Source organism: Thermobia domestica, chromosome 9 (genome assembly GCF_964235325.1).
Source record: "Thermobia domestica chromosome 9, izTheDome1.hap1.1, whole genome shotgun sequence".
In the NCBI taxonomy this organism is placed as follows: Eukaryota; Metazoa; Arthropoda; class Insecta; order Zygentoma; family Lepismatidae; genus Thermobia; species Thermobia domestica.
Genome location: NC_137462.1, coordinates 73,786,009 through 73,805,649, shown reverse-complemented (window position 1 = coordinate 73,805,649; position 19,641 = coordinate 73,786,009). Strand labels below are relative to the sequence as shown.

At 36.8% G+C, this 19,641-nt stretch overlaps 2 protein-coding genes across 3 annotated transcripts in view; one reads left to right on the top strand and one right to left on the bottom strand.

Annotated features, from left to right (window-relative positions):
* The window catches only part of LOC145694747 (methyl farnesoate epoxidase-like), a 61,465-nt gene that overhangs the window by 38,326 nt on the left and 3,498 nt on the right, over positions 1-19,641 (top strand). For both annotated transcript variants that reach the window (XM_081771358.1, XM_081771359.1), the window contains exons 4-8: positions 6,184-6,602; positions 7,367-7,472; positions 8,903-9,083; positions 12,321-12,447; positions 15,142-15,283. In XM_081771358.1, the coding sequence (XP_081627484.1) occupies positions 6,184-6,602; positions 7,367-7,472; positions 8,903-9,083; positions 12,321-12,447; positions 15,142-15,283 (975 nt within the window). The remainder of the gene's footprint in view (positions 1-6,183; positions 6,603-7,366; positions 7,473-8,902; positions 9,084-12,320; positions 12,448-15,141; positions 15,284-19,641) is intronic.
* The window catches only part of LOC145694748 (peptidoglycan recognition protein-like), a 30,985-nt gene continuing 20,150 nt past the window's right edge, over positions 8,807-19,641 (bottom strand). The window contains exon 5 of the mRNA XM_081771360.1: positions 8,807-9,064. The gene's annotated coding sequence lies outside the window, so the exon portion shown is untranslated. The remainder of the gene's footprint in view (positions 9,065-19,641) is intronic.

The window sequence follows — 19,641 nt, the reverse complement described above, 5'->3', positions numbered from 1 at the left end:
CCTTAGAGGTAAGTTTTCTTGTTTTCCTTTTTTTCTTTTCTCCACATAAAAGTATTACACCGAAAAGTTTACAGAAATAAAAGTAAGCTTTACATCGTTGCATTGTTATGTTCTCAATGATTTTGCATTGTAAATATTGGTTTTAAAAAACATTAATACAATATGTTAAATTTGCATTTTCCAAGAATTTTGCTATATATTTTAAATTGTGTTTTATTTTCTAAAATTATGCTTTATTATACTTTTAAAATTAGTTTCTTCTAGACCCTTAGGCAACCACAACCATGTTCAAAGTACCAACCATATGTGTAAATTGCTGTTATGCTTTTTATGCTTTTGGGTTGCCCTAATAAGTAACATAGTAATAGTTAATTACTGTAGAACTGTTTGTATATTACACAGTATATGGCTATATAGGTAAGAGACTGGTGTGCAAGACAATAACAGTGCATAAAACTCACATGTAAAAATAATCTTGGCTTGTGTATAGCCTGCTCCCCCCAGTTGTTTGTCACCGGAACTAGAAGAGTCACTACTACTACTACTACTACTACTACTACTACTACTACTACTACTACTACTACTACTACTACTACTACTACTACTACTACTACTACTACTACTACTACTAAAGCTTCCTTACCACAAGATTTACGTCTTAAATCTTTACAACATGCGATTCCGATTCATTATGAACTCATATGAATCGTTAGAATCACTATGATTCGTTAAAAATCACCGGGGGGAGCGGGCTATACTCAATCCATATCTTTATGTATTTGAGTATTGTAATATAGTATAATCTAATTATGTTCTTTCCTCACTATTGTTGATAAATTAACTATGTGACAATTAGGATTCAACATATTAGAAAAGAAAGATAAATAGGTATGCTATTGTTGATTAGAAGAAGTAAGATATAAATGAATCTAGTTTGTTAACAACAATAAAATTGTAATTAAGAAAATGTCCTTCAAATCAAAATAGTTTGATGAACAAAGATTCTGTTCATTTCTATTAATAGCAATTCTATTGTGAAATCAATAGTTTTACCAATATGTTTGAGTGAATCAGCTTCGGGTGCCCTCAACCTTTTTTCCTCACCTCACCTTATAATATAATCCTCTCTATCTTTCTGGTATGGTTATGTACAGGCGTTTAACCTTTCAAGTAATTTTATAAACTGCCATAATGAAGTTAAGTCTCGACGTTGAAGCTGTTATTATTTGGTTAATAGATTTATGAAGTAGTGTAGAAGTATATATACTTATCTCTGACATGTACTGGATGGTTGAAAGATATATACAGGGTGCGGCACGTAAAACCGGCCCGTAAAGTGAACACGTAAAATGAAATGTAATGTATTGAATATGATTAACTACAACACATAAATGAAATGTAATGTACTGAATATGACTACTCACCTTCCCAGCAGGTGCTGAAAGTGTCCTCCGCCCACTTCAACACACATGTGAGCACGATTGAGGAGATTCATATATACCCTTGTCAGTTCTTGTGTTGTAATGCTATTGGTGACATCCTGGATCCTGGTCTTGAGTTCTTCAACTGTGTGTGGATTTGTTTCGTATACTCTTCCCTTTAACAGTCCCCATAAGTAAAAGTCACACGTGGACAAGTCTGATGACCGAGGAGGCCACAAGCCTTTGCTGATTGTCCTCTTTGGTGTAAACATCTCATGCACAAGGGACAATGATGCAGCTGATGTGTGGCATGTTGCACCGTCCTGCTGAAAGTAACATAACTGACGCTCCTCTTCGGTCAAGTGTGTATAAAACTCCTCCAGGATTCCCATATACACGTCACTGTTCACTGTCGTCTCAAAGAACAGGTGTGCAGACAAATGGTCGTCTGTTCCTGGGAGCATTTTGAACCGATCCTGTACGCCGCCATTTTTCAATCACTTCCTGAATGGTGCTTTTTGCTGGCACAGAACGTCCTGGAAATTTCTCCCGAAACAAATTCTTTGTTTTCACAAAAGATCCAGTGAGAATGAACCCTTCAACAATTGCAACACGCTCGGGTATCGAATACGGCATTATCACACACTGACACTCACCCGGCTTACCACCACGAGGCCTTTTTCTCAACTGGTTTCGACAAGTTTCACTTCACTGGCTGCGGCTGCACGTGACTGCTGCAGGTCACGTAAGTCGACCCGACCTCGACACGCCATCTCTTGGTAGGAAGGTAGATTATTTAAGTGTTGCCAAAAACACAATATACCAGAATATTACGACGGGCCGGTTTTACGTGCCGCACCCTATATATATATATATATATATATATATATATATATATATATATATATGTATAGAGTCGGCGACTGGTGCTAAAACTGGATTCTACATATAGATAATATTTCAAGTTCGAGCCGTAGTATGCCGAGCTGAATAATGGTTGGTGTTGAATCCAATGTAGTAGATTAGTAACCTCATTGACCTTAGTTTATGATCGCCCCTGTATATGTAGTTACGTTGTTATGTGGCTATACATTTCTAAGCAAGTTGCTTACGTTATCTAAACCTGCCTTTTTTGAAACGCCTTGTGTTGTAATATTGAATACCGTAGCTCACCGTAAATACAGTCAGGAATTCCAGTTTGAAGCAAATCTGGATAAGCGATGTCCTGAACGTATTAATTGATGTCCGGATTCTCTGTGTTGGTTCAGGAGAGGATTCGTCGACAATGTTATATACGTACTTGTGTATTAGCCATCATTGTTATTTTGTTTTTTGATTGACGATTGCAGAAAAGATATGAATCAACTTTTTTATGAAATTGTATTATGAATATTTTTCGATTCGCTATGGATATACGCAACTATCTGTATGAAAAACACCAGAATCGAAGGTTTCGCAATATGGTAAACACAAGTTAAATTATAAGTTGAATCCAGAAAAATGGTTATTGAAGAGATTTAAACAGTTTTTCTTTTAATACCTCAAAGCTATACAAAAAATTCAGATCCTTGTAATCATCGATTGATTTGAATGTTGATACGTTGAAGTATGACAGAGCACCAAAAATATGTTTGTGTGTAACAGTCTCAATAAAGTTTACAACCACCTGCTCCATCCGTTGAGGCAAGAGTTCAAGAGAAAAACTGTTAACTCAACTACTTTGAACTTGAAGTCGCAATAAATCTGGTGTATTTATAACAACTTTTCGGATCATGTTGTTTTCAGGTGAAAATTATGTTAAAGTAACAAACTATAAGATATTCGACATGGAAAGAACTTTTAAGGCTTCCACTTTTAAACAACTTATGAAACTGGGGTTGCCGCCTTTTCTTAAAATTTAATTTGTCTATCACATGGGCGGCGATTAGGGGGGGGGGCAAGAGGGGGCAGTTGCCCCCCACTTTTTTTGAAGTGACCCCTTAATATATATAGTTCCATTTGGAAATGTAAAGTTTTTCTATGTATTACTGGTTCACAGAAAAAATTATGCCATATAATATTTGCTATTATGTGAGTACGTATTGGTTATTTGTTTTCCCGTGGAGTTAAGATAACTACAAGAATTGCGTTTGAATTGCAATTGAAATCAATTAATATCTATTCTTACACTTCTGTTTTTTAAGAGTACACAGGGCTAGTACCTACTTGCATTGCTCTTGTCAATTTACTTAATAAAATATAAAATACGATAAACGATATTTTAACTGGAAAATATAGTATCCTATTAGTTATACAACCTTTTGTCGAAAATCCATATCATGTCTTGCCCTCCCACTTTTAACGTCCAATCGCCGCCACTGGTCTATCATTATATCTATCTATAATATAGCCATCATCTAGCAACATAACTTGAACATCAAATTGAACATAAACACATTACTTTTATACCTTCCCTTACAAGAATTTTAATCTTCATTCTCCATTGCATGATTCATCAATGCACAATCCAAATCGGTACATGCCTGGAGACGAAAACTAACGTTGTCACAAGAAGCTTGACAGACTCGTACTGGTATCCTGTGGAACTCTTCTGTGATAGCTTCCCATAGTTCGGCCAAATTGCGTATGTGTTATTGATACACTTTGTCCTTTAAAACACACCATAAGAAAAAATCGGATGGTTCGCAATTCGGGAGAACGAGCTGGCATCTTCACAGACTCATGTCGACCGATCCACCGGTTCGGGAATGTTTCGTTCAGTCACTCTTGCACTGATACGGCATAGTTGGTGGTGCTCCATTTAAGTCCAGTGACCGTTATCCCAACTCTCAGGCTACACGGTTTTGCCATATCGAAACGTTTTATCCAGAATTACAAATACTACAGTCAGTCAAACATCATATACACAATTATGGGCATTATATAATTGTGTGTCCGGAAAATAGGGATGTCCGGAATATATATAGGGTATCCGGAAAATAGGGACGAATATTAAAGTACTATAAAACTAATATAAAATATATTGAAAATTCTTTTTTATAAACACATTGAGTAACTTCTCCCATTTACGTATACATACACATTAGATAATTTTCTCACATTTATGTATCAAAAATTGCATCCGGTATATGACCACCCAAGGCTGCACGGCAATAAGCAATGCGTTAATTGAAATTTGCGATGACGCGTTCACAAACATCTGGTGTGATGACGTTAATAACCTCTCTTAATTTCATCCTTCAGTTGTTGTATTGTCTGTGGTTTGTTCACATACACTTTAGATTTCACAAATCCCCACAAAAAAGTCATAAGGGGTAAGATTGCATGACCTGGCAAGCCATTCCTGATTTCCTCGTAAAGAAATAATTTTTTAAAGGAAAATTTTTCATTCAGCAGACCAATTGTTTCACGGGATGTGTGACAGGTCGCACCATCTTGCTGAAACCAAAAATCGTCATTTTCAATTTCCATTTCATCCAAAACTGAAAAAAAAAAAAAACAATCTGAAAGCATGTGTCTGTAACGGTCGCCGTTCACAGTGACGCCAGCTCCCTCATCGTCTTCAAAAAAGTACGGGTCAATCACTCCTCCTGCCCAGAATCCACACCACACAGTCGTGCGTTGAGGATGCATCTGTTCTCCCACAGTCATTTGCGGATTTTCTGTACTCCAAATTCTGCAGTTCTGCTTATTGACGTACCCACTGAGATGGAAGTGTGCCTCATCTGAGAAAATTATTCTTGTCGTGAAGTTCTCGTTCTCCGCTTGTCTAGCCAATACCCATTGAGCAAATCGATGTCTCTTTCCATGATCTGTAGGTTTCAACTCTTGTGTAAGTTGAATCTTGTATGCATGCATTCTCAGATCTTTCGACAGGATTTCATGCAGTGAACTTCGTGATAAATTCAATTGTTGAGCTCGTCGGCGAACTGATTTCATGGGGCTTACGGTCACACTGTCATGCACGACAGCAATGTTTTCTTCTGTTCGAACAGAACGCGGTCTTCCAGTTTGCTTAACATTTGACACTGACCCCGTGGTCTCAAACTTCAGGATCAACTTCCGAACTGATGATTCAGTAGGAGCAACTTTGCGTTCAAGTGTCACACGCAAATCTCGAACGGTTGCTGTGGGACTTTCCTTGTTTTTGTGATAACTTTTAATCACTTGGATAACTTTTAATCACTTGGACAACTTTTAATCAGTTGCTTTGTTGTCAAACGCTCCATGCCGAAATAAACACCAACCAACAATGCTCACCACACAGGCCACTAATCGGAAGGAAAGAGGATAACAAACATGGTAAAACCACGGCTGCCAACCGTCATATGACAAAATGGTGCAAAATTCAAATTCGTCCTTATTTCCCGGGACCCTCTCTCTCTCTCTCTCTCGCTACATTATATATATATATGCCTACTGTGTTACTTCTGTATACAACACCACGAATATCTAAACTAGTAGAACGTATGTTTGTAGTGAGCTAGTCCTTTCAAAGGGGTACTGCCAAAAATCTGTTGTCGTTATTTAGATGAAAGGCTTAATCAAGATACACGAAATTTTCATGCCATTGATCTTAAGATAATATAATTCTATTTCAGATAAAATTGGTCATGACGAGAGAGAGGTTATCTACTTCAAATAGTGGTCATCCATCTATTTAGTAAAAACTGTTATCAATAGAAGCTGGTTGTTTCGTTTATTTCCATCATAACTCTGTTTATTTCATTTTCTTCATTGACTCTTTGCTTATTTCTTTCAGGGCTGTTCAATACTCAAGGAGAGTTTTGGCGCGAACAAAGACGTTTCACAATGCAAGTCCTTCGAGACCTTGGATTCGGAACGCCAAATATAGAGGGCGCAGTTCATGAAGAAGTAAACATGATGTTAAATAGTATAAGAAGCTCTCTGGGACCCAGCTACAAGAATTCAGTGGTTGCTCAAGAGATACTGGGCACTGCAAATGTTAATGTGATCTGGAGGTTGGTGAGTGGACAAAGGTTTGAGCATACAGACGAAAAGATGATGAAATGTATAGAAATGGCTCGAGTGCTTCAAGCTGCTGTGGACGCCTCTGGTGGCATTGTGTGTAATTTTCCATTAATTTTGAAATTTTTCCAGAAACAAACAGTGTACTCAGCGGCTCAGGATATTCGACAAGAATTCGATAACTTTATCGTTGTAAGTATGGTGTATAATGATAGAATTACTGTTTTAAATTTTGGTATGTTCTATGAAAACAATACTTTTCGTTAAATATTTATTATGATAGTGTGCATGTATATTCCCTTCGAAACATTTTCAAATTCCCACCTTGGACTAGGGTGCAGAAACATCACAGTAGAAGTGAAGACGGAGGGGAATGGGGGAGAAGAAGGAGTATAGAAAAATATTCCCCACAAGAATGCTTCGATATAGGGAGTTCACTGACGTTATGGCCTAATTGCACAGTTGTAGAGATGAAGACAGAATTATATTAGAATTTCTGTAATTCCCGTAATTTTCAAACTTTTAACAATAATGTTCCTTTATTCTCTCTAAGCAACTTATTACTGGAGTGACTTTTAGTCCCAAACTATTAAGTGGTGGAAATAATCTCACCCTGAATTCGCACCCTATCTTGAGATATCTGTAGAACTGTGTGGCGTGTGTGTAAATTGGAAGATACAGGCAAAACTTTGATTAGTACTATAGTTATTAAGTTTATTAATGTTTATTTTAATCTCTAAAATACACTTTTCGTTTTTACACGTAATCACTCGACACCGTAATAACGGCGCACCTGTTAACATAACTATCTTTGTTTCTTTCTATGCAACAAATCTGCCACGTTACTGCGAGGTAGTAATATTATTATTTCCTGTTGTTGTTCTTTTGGTACTATATTTTGAAAATTCTCATCTTCAACGTCATTATTTATTCGATATCCTACTTTATTGTTATAGGATTCCATTTTGAATCACCAGGCCAAAAGTGTTAGACAGGGAGACCTTATAGCAACGTATCTTTTGCAGATGGAACGACAAAAAGATAAAGATACATCTTATATGCGTAAGTAATAAGCAATATTTTTCCTTATTGTTAGAATATGCTGAATATTAAGAGCACAGATTATAAAGAATATATAGAGAAAAACTATCAAAACTGACACACTGTAGGTACGGTAAACCGACGTACCATTCTTTGTAGGCTATTAGGTGCTGAACCATGCCGGAGTGTATTATGAACGGCGTCTACTGTACGCAGTAGATAGAGTTGGTGTGGCTGAAGAAACACGTTAGTATTCGTTATAGCTCTATGAGGAGCTTGTTTGTGCTTGCTTTTCCGAAAGTTTTTGTTGATCTATTTTCACGAAAAGAGTAGTTTTGTGTAACTAACGGGAGGTAAATTAGTGACTTCACCATATCACGAATAGTTTAAAGTTTGAAATACTGAAATCAATTTGGAGTTTTTGCTTCTCAGTTACGATTCTTTGGCGAAAAACATGTATAAAATATAAAGTTTGGATGTACTATAAACCGACATACCTGCAATTGCTGGTCTGTAAAACCGAATATGGTACATTGAATATCATTGCATTTGGTATGATATATTCAATCATAAAGTGCAGTGAAATGTCGCATGATGTTTTCTGGAGGAAAAAAAAATGAGCATCATATGAAAAGGTACCTCAAGTCCAAAGAAGAAGCTACCGTTTGCTACAACAGACAATAACTCATCATCCAATGAAAGTTAAGTGTATGATGATGCAGCATGCATGTTTTCTGAGTGGTCCCATTCGTAAGAGAGCAGCGGTGGAATGGTTTCAGTGCATATCTTTTGTTGTATAGGTACACACTGACTGTGCCGAAGAAGAGAAAGACTTTTATATCTGCAATCATTGGCGGTACATGATAGACTCATGTAATCAAGTTTCGCAACTTATTTATTTCAATTCTTTCTTCATTTCATGATGTTAATTTTTGACTAACATTTATTCGACCAAACAATTCATCCAAACTAAACAAAACATAAAATGTTTCATGTTCAAGATTATTTTCTTCGGTCCCTCCGAGTTCTGTGGCGCTAGTCAGTTTGCCTATTTTCATAGTCAAAAATCCGACATTGGAAATAAATATTTTCTTCGGTAAGGTTTCAATATTATTTTTAAATGTACGGCGTAAGTTCTTCTGTAATCTAGGCTATACAATATACAGTATTGTGTTTTCTCTTTTTATAATTATCTTGAACACGATTTTCAAATTTAGGAGTAAGACGTTGATTTCATTTCAAATAAAGAAAGACCTCTAAAATTTTACATTTACTTCATATGGAAGAAATCCTTTATAAGCGGTATAGGTAAATTCATTACAAGTTCAGTAGTAAAAACAAAATACAACACTATAGTATAAATATTAAATGCTTTTATTTTCCCTTTTTTTTTTTAAAAAAAAATACAGATCCTTTTTGTTATGATTGTCTCTTATTTTTTTCCCCCACAGATCAACAGTTAATCTCAGTTTGCACTGACTTATTCCTTGGGGCAGCAGGAACTTTTGGAAATGCCTTTAACTTTGCACTACTATTTATGGTTCTTCATCCACAAGTCCAGAGGAAGATTCGCAAAGAATTGGATGCTGTTGTGGGCAGGGATAGACTGCCATCTGTCGGCGATAAACCAAAGCAAGTTATTAACATTATTGTTTTCCTTAAAATAACAACAACAACAACAAAGAATTGAGACGAGCAAGTCAAAATGATAGAAACTATTTCAGAAATTTATTGTGAAATCTAATAAACAATGTTATTATGAGACATGCACTTCGAACAAGGGTAAAAGTGGATCTGAAAAGGTAGGGGAAACGCGTGACATCACGCTGTTCCACGTGCCTAACTTTGGCCATTTTATTTTTTAAGTGGAGGGACGCCACACGCTATAGATACCTTTTGGAAGTGGGGTAAAGATGTGCCCCCGCGTTTCCCCTCACTTTTACCTCTGACTTCGAAAGGTTAACTTTCAACATTTTCCCACTTCCTACCGCGAAGTGTGAGCAGCAAACAGTTAAGGAAAATGGCGTTGACTTGAGAAAAAAGATCTTTCTGTGTGCTTGATTATCATGTAAACAAGTCGATGGTTACTGTATATATTACTTGACTCCATGTGACTTCTTCTTATGGGGTTTTGTAAAGGATCATATTTACGGACGTACCCTGGAGTGACATCCAGAAGTCCTAAACAGCAGAAGTCCTAAAAATATAGGCACTATAGTACTCGCGCCCAGTCGTGAAGCTTGGGCTCTAAACCAATCATAGAAATATTTTGTTTGAGCTCCGATGCATCGGAAAACTTCGGTACAATTCTTGGAGCCGCTTCCCTAGCGCACACTTGGGGAAACGTCCAACAGCTGAAATTTAAAAACAATGTTGCCAAACTTTGAAGACATAGTAAATGAATATGTGAAAATGCATTTAAAAATTACCAATAATAACACCCCACAACACTAACCAGTGTAACAATTATCTAAAATGGTAACTAACACGATTAGTAACAACGAAAAAAAAAAAAAATTAACAAAACGGAACTTGGCGCCAATCCGACAACACTGTGCTCTCGGGAGATGTTTTCCGTGTAGCACGAGAGAAATGAAATGAAATGAAATCTTTGAGTTTTACGTCCCACGATTATGCCGGTTAGGCTAAAGGAGACGGTGATTATGAATAATGAATGAAATGGTGGAATGAAGAAAGTGGGAGGAAACGGGAGAACCCCGAGAAAACCCACGCACACGGTGTTGTAGCACGAGAGAAGACACTGACAAAATCTGATGGGTGGGGGTTGACGAATGGAACGATGGTCACGTTCTATTGGGTGGTGACATCGGTAGATCTAGGTCAAGCTTCACGAGTCGGCGCGAATACTATAGATCTAAATTTTAGGACTTTTGCCGTTTAGGACTTGTGCCTTTTTAGGGCTTGTGCCGCGAAACGATTTTTAGGACTTCTGCCGTTTACGACTTCTGCCTTTTAGGACTTCTGCCTTTTAGGACTTGTGCCGCGAAATAATTTTTAGAACTTGTGCATTTTAGGTCTCATGTCGTTTAGGTCTTGTGCCTTTTAGGACTTCTGCCATTTAGGACTTCTGCCGCGTCCCCCTTTCAACAATATTGGATGACCTGCATGCTCGCATCACAGCAATTGCTGTTGACTGCAACATGCTACAACAGGTTTGCAGGAGATAAACTACCGGCTTGATGCGTGTCGTGTTTCGCTAGCTGCTCACGTTGAACACTTATGATAAGTTTGAAGAAAACTTCGATAATTTATGTATCTTTCTTAGCCCATGTCTCACAATAACTTATGTTTATTATATTTCAGAGAATAAATCGAGCCCATTATTTTAATTCGCCCTGTATCAAAATAAGTACAACTATAAAAATGTAAGCAGATATTGTTATAAATATATAATCTAGAATTACCATACATCCTGTTTTGACTGGAACAGTACCGGTTTGAAGGCTCTCATTCCGATGTCCCGCCAATTTACATTTTGTTCCATGCTTTCAGTCATGACTATCTTTTCACTCCTCTTTTGAAACTTTATCGCCACTGAAGTATTTCGAAATATTATTTTTGGTATAGCATATTTTTAAATTAACAGCTACAAATGTAATCTTGATTCATTACACTTGAATATGATTCGAATGCACCACCTCACGGTGCTCAGCTCATTTGCATCTAAGATGTGTGTTACTTGTCTAACCATCATTATTGATACATCATCCAAAAGAAGTGAAATAAAAATGGCTCGTGTTGGTTATGCTATCAATGAAAAGAGTTTTAAAAAATAACTCCCAATAGTGTCCAGGTTTTGACTAGCAGAAATATGAAACTATATCTGATGTTTAGGCGCGCACCCAGAAATTTGTGTTAGGAGGGGTCCGAATTTTGGGGTGGGTGCAATATTACAAACCACTACATCTATGTAGTGTTGAACAGGTATTACTTCACCCGTAAAGAATGGAAGTAATTGTAAAATACTTCCATACAGAAAAAAATTATAGAACTAGGTTGTTTTTATAAGAAAAAAAGTACAGATAGTGTAAGATCAAATTTTTATGCTACATCAATCATTTCCCTGATAAACAAGTAGTTTTATTGAGAAAGTGTACAAATGTATGTTGAATTAGGAAGTTTTGTTGGGTCCACACCTGGTGGCCCCTTCAACCTCGGGAGTGCGCCTTTGCTGATATCTTAATTACCATATGTAGAATTTTCCAAATGATAGAATCAAATTTCTTGAAGTAACAAAGTGGTTTATAATAAGGTGATGAAATTAGAACGAACAGCAAAAACTTCTTGTAAGAAGTATGAATCAAAAAATAATAATTGCTGTAAGCCAATCGATGAAATATAATGAATAAATTTAGATAAGTTCGATGATTTTGATGAAATGGTTTGCAAATTTATACGACAATAAACTACTGTCCATTTCAGCGTTACACGTAAACTCACCAACCTCTGGATTGTTCATTGATAAATTATGTCTCAGTTTCTTGTTTATTGCTTTAGTTTTTTTTTTTTTTTTTTTTTTTTTTTTTTAAGAATTAATTACGCATGGTTTTCTACCATATTACTAGAAAAGTTTCTGAAAATAAATCTGCAAAAGTGTTTTCGTCATAATTGATCCATGTTTTTGTTATAACTGAACAACAAATTTTATATGAGAAAATTGAGTCAAAACTGGAAATCTTTTCGACACGTATTTTTACTTTAAGTATTCGTGATTTTTGATCTCAAAGAACGCGCACACAAACGGAATACCCAATACGCATTGATCATCTAATATTATCAAATATCATCTGTTGTATCATGTATGGATGCTATGTTTAACAACCTAACATTATTATTATTATTTTACAGTTTGCCGTTCACCGTGGCCACAGTACAAGAGATTTTACGTCATAGTTCTGTTGTGCCGATGTGTATTCCTCATGCCCCATTGCTCGCTAAGGAAAATGTTACTTTCAGAGGCTATGTCATCCCTAAGGTAAAGTAATTTTCAAACATATACTATGTATGGTTTTAAAATATGCAGTTAAAAAAAGGGGGAATGTTTAGTTTGTACTATTTACTATCCTACTATCATAGAAAATGAAACTGCAGAGACTGATCGAGAAACCCAAAACGTTTCCTTTCGTTTCAACTGCAGTTTTGATCGCTAAGATGCAGGTTTTACAAAATGACCGTAAACGGCTGAAATAAGACATTTTATCTGACCAAATGTAATGAAAAGCCGCCGTAACTTAGATTTTTTTCTGGGGGGTAAGCATTAATACGCGTATTTGGACCTCCTAGAAAAAGTTGTTTTTCTAATTCTTGGGCCCCTTTTTCTGTCTTTCTCTTATTCTTTACGGCCCCCACGGAACCTGTGGGCCCTCCCGCACGACAAGGTCTGAGAGGCCGTTACTTACGCCCCTGAGCCCGTTCCAACATGACAAATTAATAAGGGGATAATATTGACAAATCTCAAAGCCATACGAATAAATATAATTTCTAGTGCTCCTAATAGACATTTTTTACTGAAATGGGCCCACGACACATTTTGGTTTTATTTACCTTTTATATGCTGTTTTGTTTATGTAATATAGTGAAACTGTTTGATGCTTCATTTATAATTTCATGTTCGTAACGTATATGGAGTAAGAAAATTTTGTATAAAAATGGCCCCCCTCGAACGGCGGGGAGCTTCTCTGAAGGGGGCAGTTGCCCCCTTCCCCCCAAAGGTTACGGCCCTGCCCAATTACCATTGTCCAAAGTAAAACTGTACGATAAAAAGGTTTCCCCTATTTGGAAAACTAATAAATTAGATACGAATTCTTTTATTTTTGGGAAGCACACAAAATGCCACTTTAAATCAACATGTTCTGACAAAACATGGCTCAAGTGGTAGCATTCATTATCTATAAAAAGTGTGAAGCTGGTGTGAAATGCACGCTGCGTTGACCGGAGATCCGCCAATTTCTCCTTCATGTTCTCTCGACTACTACGTGGTGTACACTGAAAAGAGTACTGCACTGCTGTTCGACAACATGCTCTGACCAGTGTACAATTCCCCAGTAAAAATCACCAATCTTCATCTGAAGCCACGCCCCTCCCAAATTGGTGAATTCTTTGGTGCGGCAGAATAGCAAATTCTCCAATTTGGAGGCAGGGGCGGATCCAGGACCGACTTCTGGGGGGGGGCGATGGGTTGTCATACTGCTACTTTTAAGGGCTCCAAATTTTGGGATGGTTTTTATTTATATGTATAAAATAAGAAAGTTTCCTCTTCTGGTGGGGGGCGATCGCTCCGCCCCTTTGGAGTTGAATAGTTTCGAGTGAGGAGTGTGTTGAACAGCGGTATAGTGCCTTTTTCAGTGTACACCGAGCATCATCGGGGAATACCATATCCTTTTTATCGATGGGGGCGCGGTGGCTCAGTGGTAGAGCGTTCACCTCCGGTGCTTGGGGTTCCTGGTTCGATCCCAGCTCGCGCCGTGTGGACGTTGTGGTGGACAAACATCGTGCTCGTGGGATTTCTCGGGGTTCTCCCATTTCCTTCCACTTTCTTCATTCCACCATTTCATTCATTTCTCATCTTCACCGTCTCCTTTAGCCTAACCGGCATAACTGTGGGACGTAAAACTTAAAGATTTCATTTTTTTCCATTTTATCGAGAAGTTAAAAAAAAAAAAAAAAAAAAACTGGTGGATCGCCGGCAGCAACACAGCGTGTATTTCATATTTTACGCTTTCTATCACTAATGAAGGCCACTCTTGAGGTGATGTTTTGTTGAAAACATGCTGATTCAAAGTACGGCATTCTGTGTACTTTTCAGGAACGAAAAGAAAATTACTGTATCTTTTGTGTTTATTTAATTTACTAGTTTCCCAAATAGGAGAGATCTTTTTGCCGCACTCTTTTACTTCTACACTCAGCTTAGGAAAGATCGCAGATGCGATGATTAGAAGACAGGAAGGACAGAAAAGTGAAGAAGCGCAAGTGGACCAAGTAACAGAATTTTTGGAATCACAGAAAAGCAAAGGATTGGTTACTTCCTCAACTGAATGGTAACTTCATTCGATACAGGAAGAAGTTCCATACCTTGTTCATGAGAAGTCAAGGTATTTTTAAGCTACCCTTTACTGCAGCGATAGATTGGGCGTGAATAACCAGATGTTACTCTTCTAGCCTGCTCAATCTTCAGTCTTAACCCAATATGATTTGTTTACTGTCAATTTATGTCAAGGATACGTTTGTTTTCTTTCCGTCCTGTAAATATTGAAGAAATCTAAGTGTGAATCACAAGTGCTATTAATAGCAATTAGGCTGTGGTAAGTTTGGGTTACGAAGCTACTAACATATAAGTGACTGAAGGCAAGTACAGACTAAAGAAATTTTATGAATGAACTAAAACTTTGAGAGCTTTCTTGTAACAGGATCACAATTTCGTTCGTGTACTTCCGACAAGTTTCATTCAAATCCTGATAGTTAGCTATACTAACCCTGTATTTACATTTGAAAGTCCAGAAAAGAGTGTTTTGTTTGAGAACACAGAAAAGTATTTTTAAAGCTGGTATGCCACATTTTTGCTTTTGAAATGTATTTCTATGTAAAATTTAGTGTCTGAAGTTTATTTATTATTATTATTATTATTATTATTATTATTATTATTATTATTATTATTATTATTATTTAACAGGATAGCCGCGTCTTGCTGAATCTGAGTCAACTGCACATGGATAAGACCATCTGGGAAGATGCTGAAGAATTCCGACCTGAGAGATTTCTCGACTCAGAGGGAAAACTCATAGAACATGAAGCACTTATTCCTTTTGGAAAAGGTAATCCATTATTTTTCTATTATTATTATTTACCATTACCAACAACGGAAACAAGTTATGCTGAAGCTCCTGCTTTAAAAACGTCACCACACTACAATCAGATGAATAACGATTTTAATAGATAAAACAAATTCTTTTTATACGAATAAACGTGAATTCATATACTTTATTGTGGAAACGTAAACAGTGAAATTAAACTTAGGTTTAAATAATACTGTGTTGCATTTGGCCATATCTTGCAAATCTGACCATAATTTGGCACACCGGGACCTTAAATGACGGAAAGGGAAACAGGGCAATCGATTTTTTAACGAAGCGCGTTCAGAAAATGTTTCCCTAGGGCGCTAAATACAAAAAAGACACGATGAACTTGAAACATTTATTACCACAGATACAGCACAGATACACTATTTCCCAATATATTCACCGCCGGAAATCAGTTACTTCCATACTATTGAATCATCTTTCGTATTCTGATGGCGTAACAGTCAACTACCCGAGAGTGGAATCAGTGTATGATAGCCCTGTTGAATTTTTCTTAACTATCAAAATGCTTACCTGACAAGAATTTCTTGAGATGTAAGAAAATGTGAAAATCGCTTCGAGCAAGATCCGGGCTATATAGTGGGTGGTCAAGCATGTCCTAGCGGAACGACTGCAGAAGATTGGTTATCACCCTCCGTATAGCTTATCACGGATCGCCAAACGTATCTGAGTCTTTGATATTCAGATTCAACGAGTTCAAAGAGATCCGTATCTTTAGACCCACGTTAGGATATTTGGATCTCGGTCTTCAAGTTTCTGCGGTCCGAATGTCTGATTCCTCTTGAATCAGTCCTAGCTATTCCTGCTCTGAACCCACTTTCTTAACTTCAGATATAAACTCACTACGCATTATGCAATATCTTGATTTTGTCAATCGAATAATACACGGAAATATAAATTGAAAATATAAATTGAAACAGTTCCGGATTAGAATCCGAATTCCGATTCTTAGTCTGAACCTGACCACCTCTACTTTCCCGGAGCTAAATAAGTAGCTTTCTCAATTTTTAGTGCAGAAGATGAGTTCGATTCCCGATGAGTGGAGATTCATTGTTAAATTCTAGAACCACATTTCATGTAGTTTCTCAATTATGACAACGGATGCCAACTCCTAACAATTTATCAGTTTGCCTAACTCTTTGATTCTTGGATTTGCCCTTTATTCTTTGAGCTCCTGTATGACACATTAAGCAACGGCATTTGTCGTGCGTTATGGGTATTCACTAGCTCTGATACCACTTGTGCCCGTTTTTGAAATTTTCACAAAACTGTACGGGTTATTAAAATTTCCTAGCCTTGTCTTTTGCACTTACAAAATGTAATTTAGTAAAATTGTCATTGTCAAGTGTCATTCAATAGTAATTGAATAGTGAGATGCTCGTTGTCAAGAGATACGAATGTTATCATTTATAAAACAATAAGCTTAGACAACTGATCCTTCAACAATTAACAACTCATAATTAAGTTATTGAACATGAATTTATAAGTACAGTCATGTTGAAAATGATTGTCGCATGTCTATAAATATGTTGTTGTAGGAATATAATTTGATAAAAATTTCGCCCGGTATTTCTTACAATGTTTCTGTGTGTATAATCGCACAGAGACATGTATACGGTAAATTTCATGTCAAAAGAGCTGTAAATATGAATATAACGAAAAAATAACTTTTTTGTTCATTTAGCAACATTTTGCTGTACTCATTCTAATTTTCCTATTTATAAAGTTTTTCCTATGAAATTTATCACAAATATACATTTCTCGATTATACACATAGTAACAGTATTAAAAGAACCCTGCGATTTCATTATCCAATTATGTTCGCACAACAAGACAGTTATAGATATGCGACAATCATTTTGGACATAAGTGTACATTATAAGAAAATTACGTTGAAATTTTCAGATTACTCACTGGGTTTCTAAACACGTGAAAAAAGAGGCGAAAATTAAATGAACACTCTTAACAGCATCATTGCTTCAAGAATTGACATGTGGATTAGAATCATGATCTAGTTAAAATCAACAGTTTCTAATTCTTACATTACTATATTTCTATTTAGCTAGACGAAAGTCAATATTACCTCATTAACATGCGTAGACTAGGCCTCCTACGACAAGGAGGCTGAGAATATTTCTCGGGGCTAACTTGAGTTCACCTTACAGTAATTACGAATAATCAATCGAAAGTTTCAGGGCAGGATTAAGGTGCTCGCAGGAATGCTCAGCCCCCTGGCCACCCTGTAGCTACGAGCCTTGCGTAGACATCTGCCAGGAGATTGAGCCTAAGCAGGCAGTATATGTACAGCAGTCTGCTATTGTGCTGCCAAAATGACTTGAGCCGTGGGAAAAATGCGAACTAACGCTCACACACTCATGTGTTGAGCCAATAAGGGTTCAGCTGTTGCTAAGCGAGAGAAAGCGAGTGGATTTCCTTCAGCCGATAGCAGCGCTTGCAAGGGAAGACTAGGGATCAAGTCAATGTGGCATATCAATAGTAGGTTTCGAGACGTCACAGTTGGTTATTATTATTATTATTATTATTATTATTATTATTATTATTATTATTATTATTATTATTATTATTATTATTATTATTATTACGAGAGCTGGAATGACACACCTAGAGTACGTTTGTTTTATCTTGGCACGCTGCCCGCTTAAAGGATGGATCTATATGCAACGCGTTGTTGCCATGCCACGGTTCAGAGTTACAATACGCTAGGAAACACAGCAAAACGACTCACCACTCACAAATCACTGTATCACACTTGTTCGCGTGTGGCAACTAAGCACTTCAACTACCCGCCAAACAGCAATGACCTCATTTGATGGACTGGCTGACAACTAACGTCACCTATGCGACAAAGCCAATAAGACGTCTATTGGTTTAAAATGTTCACGTGAGTGCTGGCAGAAAGTACTTTAAAGACCAACTATGTGCATTGGCGGGAAGTGTGCCAAGATAAAACAGATGTACTCTAGCAGCATTCTATACCTACAGTATTAATGTATCAATTACATAAAACGACAATATATTGTACAAATCCAATGTAGTTTAAAAATAGTATGTAATCAAATAATATTGCTTTCCCAGCAGCGTTGTGATAAGCATACAGTGTTGCCACACTTGGTACAATTGTACCAAATTCGCCTCTTTTTGTCATTTATCGGCCCGTATGTACCACGCTGGCATTTTCAGCCTCTTTTGTGAAAAAGTTGGTACAATTCTACCCAATTCAGCACCATTTAACAAATACTTGTCACATTTTCGAATAATAGATACCATTGTGACTTAAAATTATTAATAATGTGCTGTGATGTCATTCAGGGAAGATTATAGGGTCTTGAACCGGTTTTACAATTTTTATAAATGTCAGTTTACTTACATTATATTCTTCTTACAGTCTATTATCTTCCTTCGGTCGTAAAATAAGCGAGAATAAAGTGCAATAATTTATATGCTAATATTTTATCATTACGTAGTACTTACACACAAATTCGGAGATGATTGATTTGTTCCTCGTTTTATATATTTTTTCATATATGGCCATAATACCGTTTTGGTTTATTGGTTACTTTGAAATAGAGGCGCGTTTGGTTTTCTTAAATACATACCGAAGATAACTGTTTTTCCCTTTTAATTTGCTGCCTCTACTTCCTACGTGCATGAAAAGTTTCATCTACTTCCATGGTTGTTCAGGTCCTCCTATTTGGATGTTTTTAAAATATAATTTTTAAAAAGAACACTTTCTTGATTTGGACTCTTGGGAGAGGAGGCGCAGTGTTCTAGAACTTCACCTCTTTTATTTTAATTGAGTTGATTTTGAGTTTAATATCCCGTTCAGCAGCGAGGCTATATGAGACGTGGGCCTACTGATTAACGTGGAATTCGAACCACATGAGCTCCGCCGGGAATTGAACGCGGGACTCCCATGACAAAGGCGTGAACGCTAACAGCTTAGCTACGAAGGAGCTCCTCTTTTAATTGAGTTGATTTTAACATCCCTTTCAGCAGCAAGGCTTTATGAGACGGCCCCTACTGATTAACGTGGAATCCGAACCACATGAGCTCCCGCCGGGAAAGTTTACCTCTTTTAGTTTCATGTTATAGAGTCATTAGTAAGACTATTCATGGCTTTTGATTGATTGTTTTAACAAAATATACACTGACCAAAGCTTAAATCCACTTTATTTTAAATTATAATTTGTAACTGTTTCGGATATCTAGCATATCCTTCAGACACTATCTAAAATAAATGAAAATACAGACAAATATATATAAATATTCTATTTATATATATTTGTCTGTAT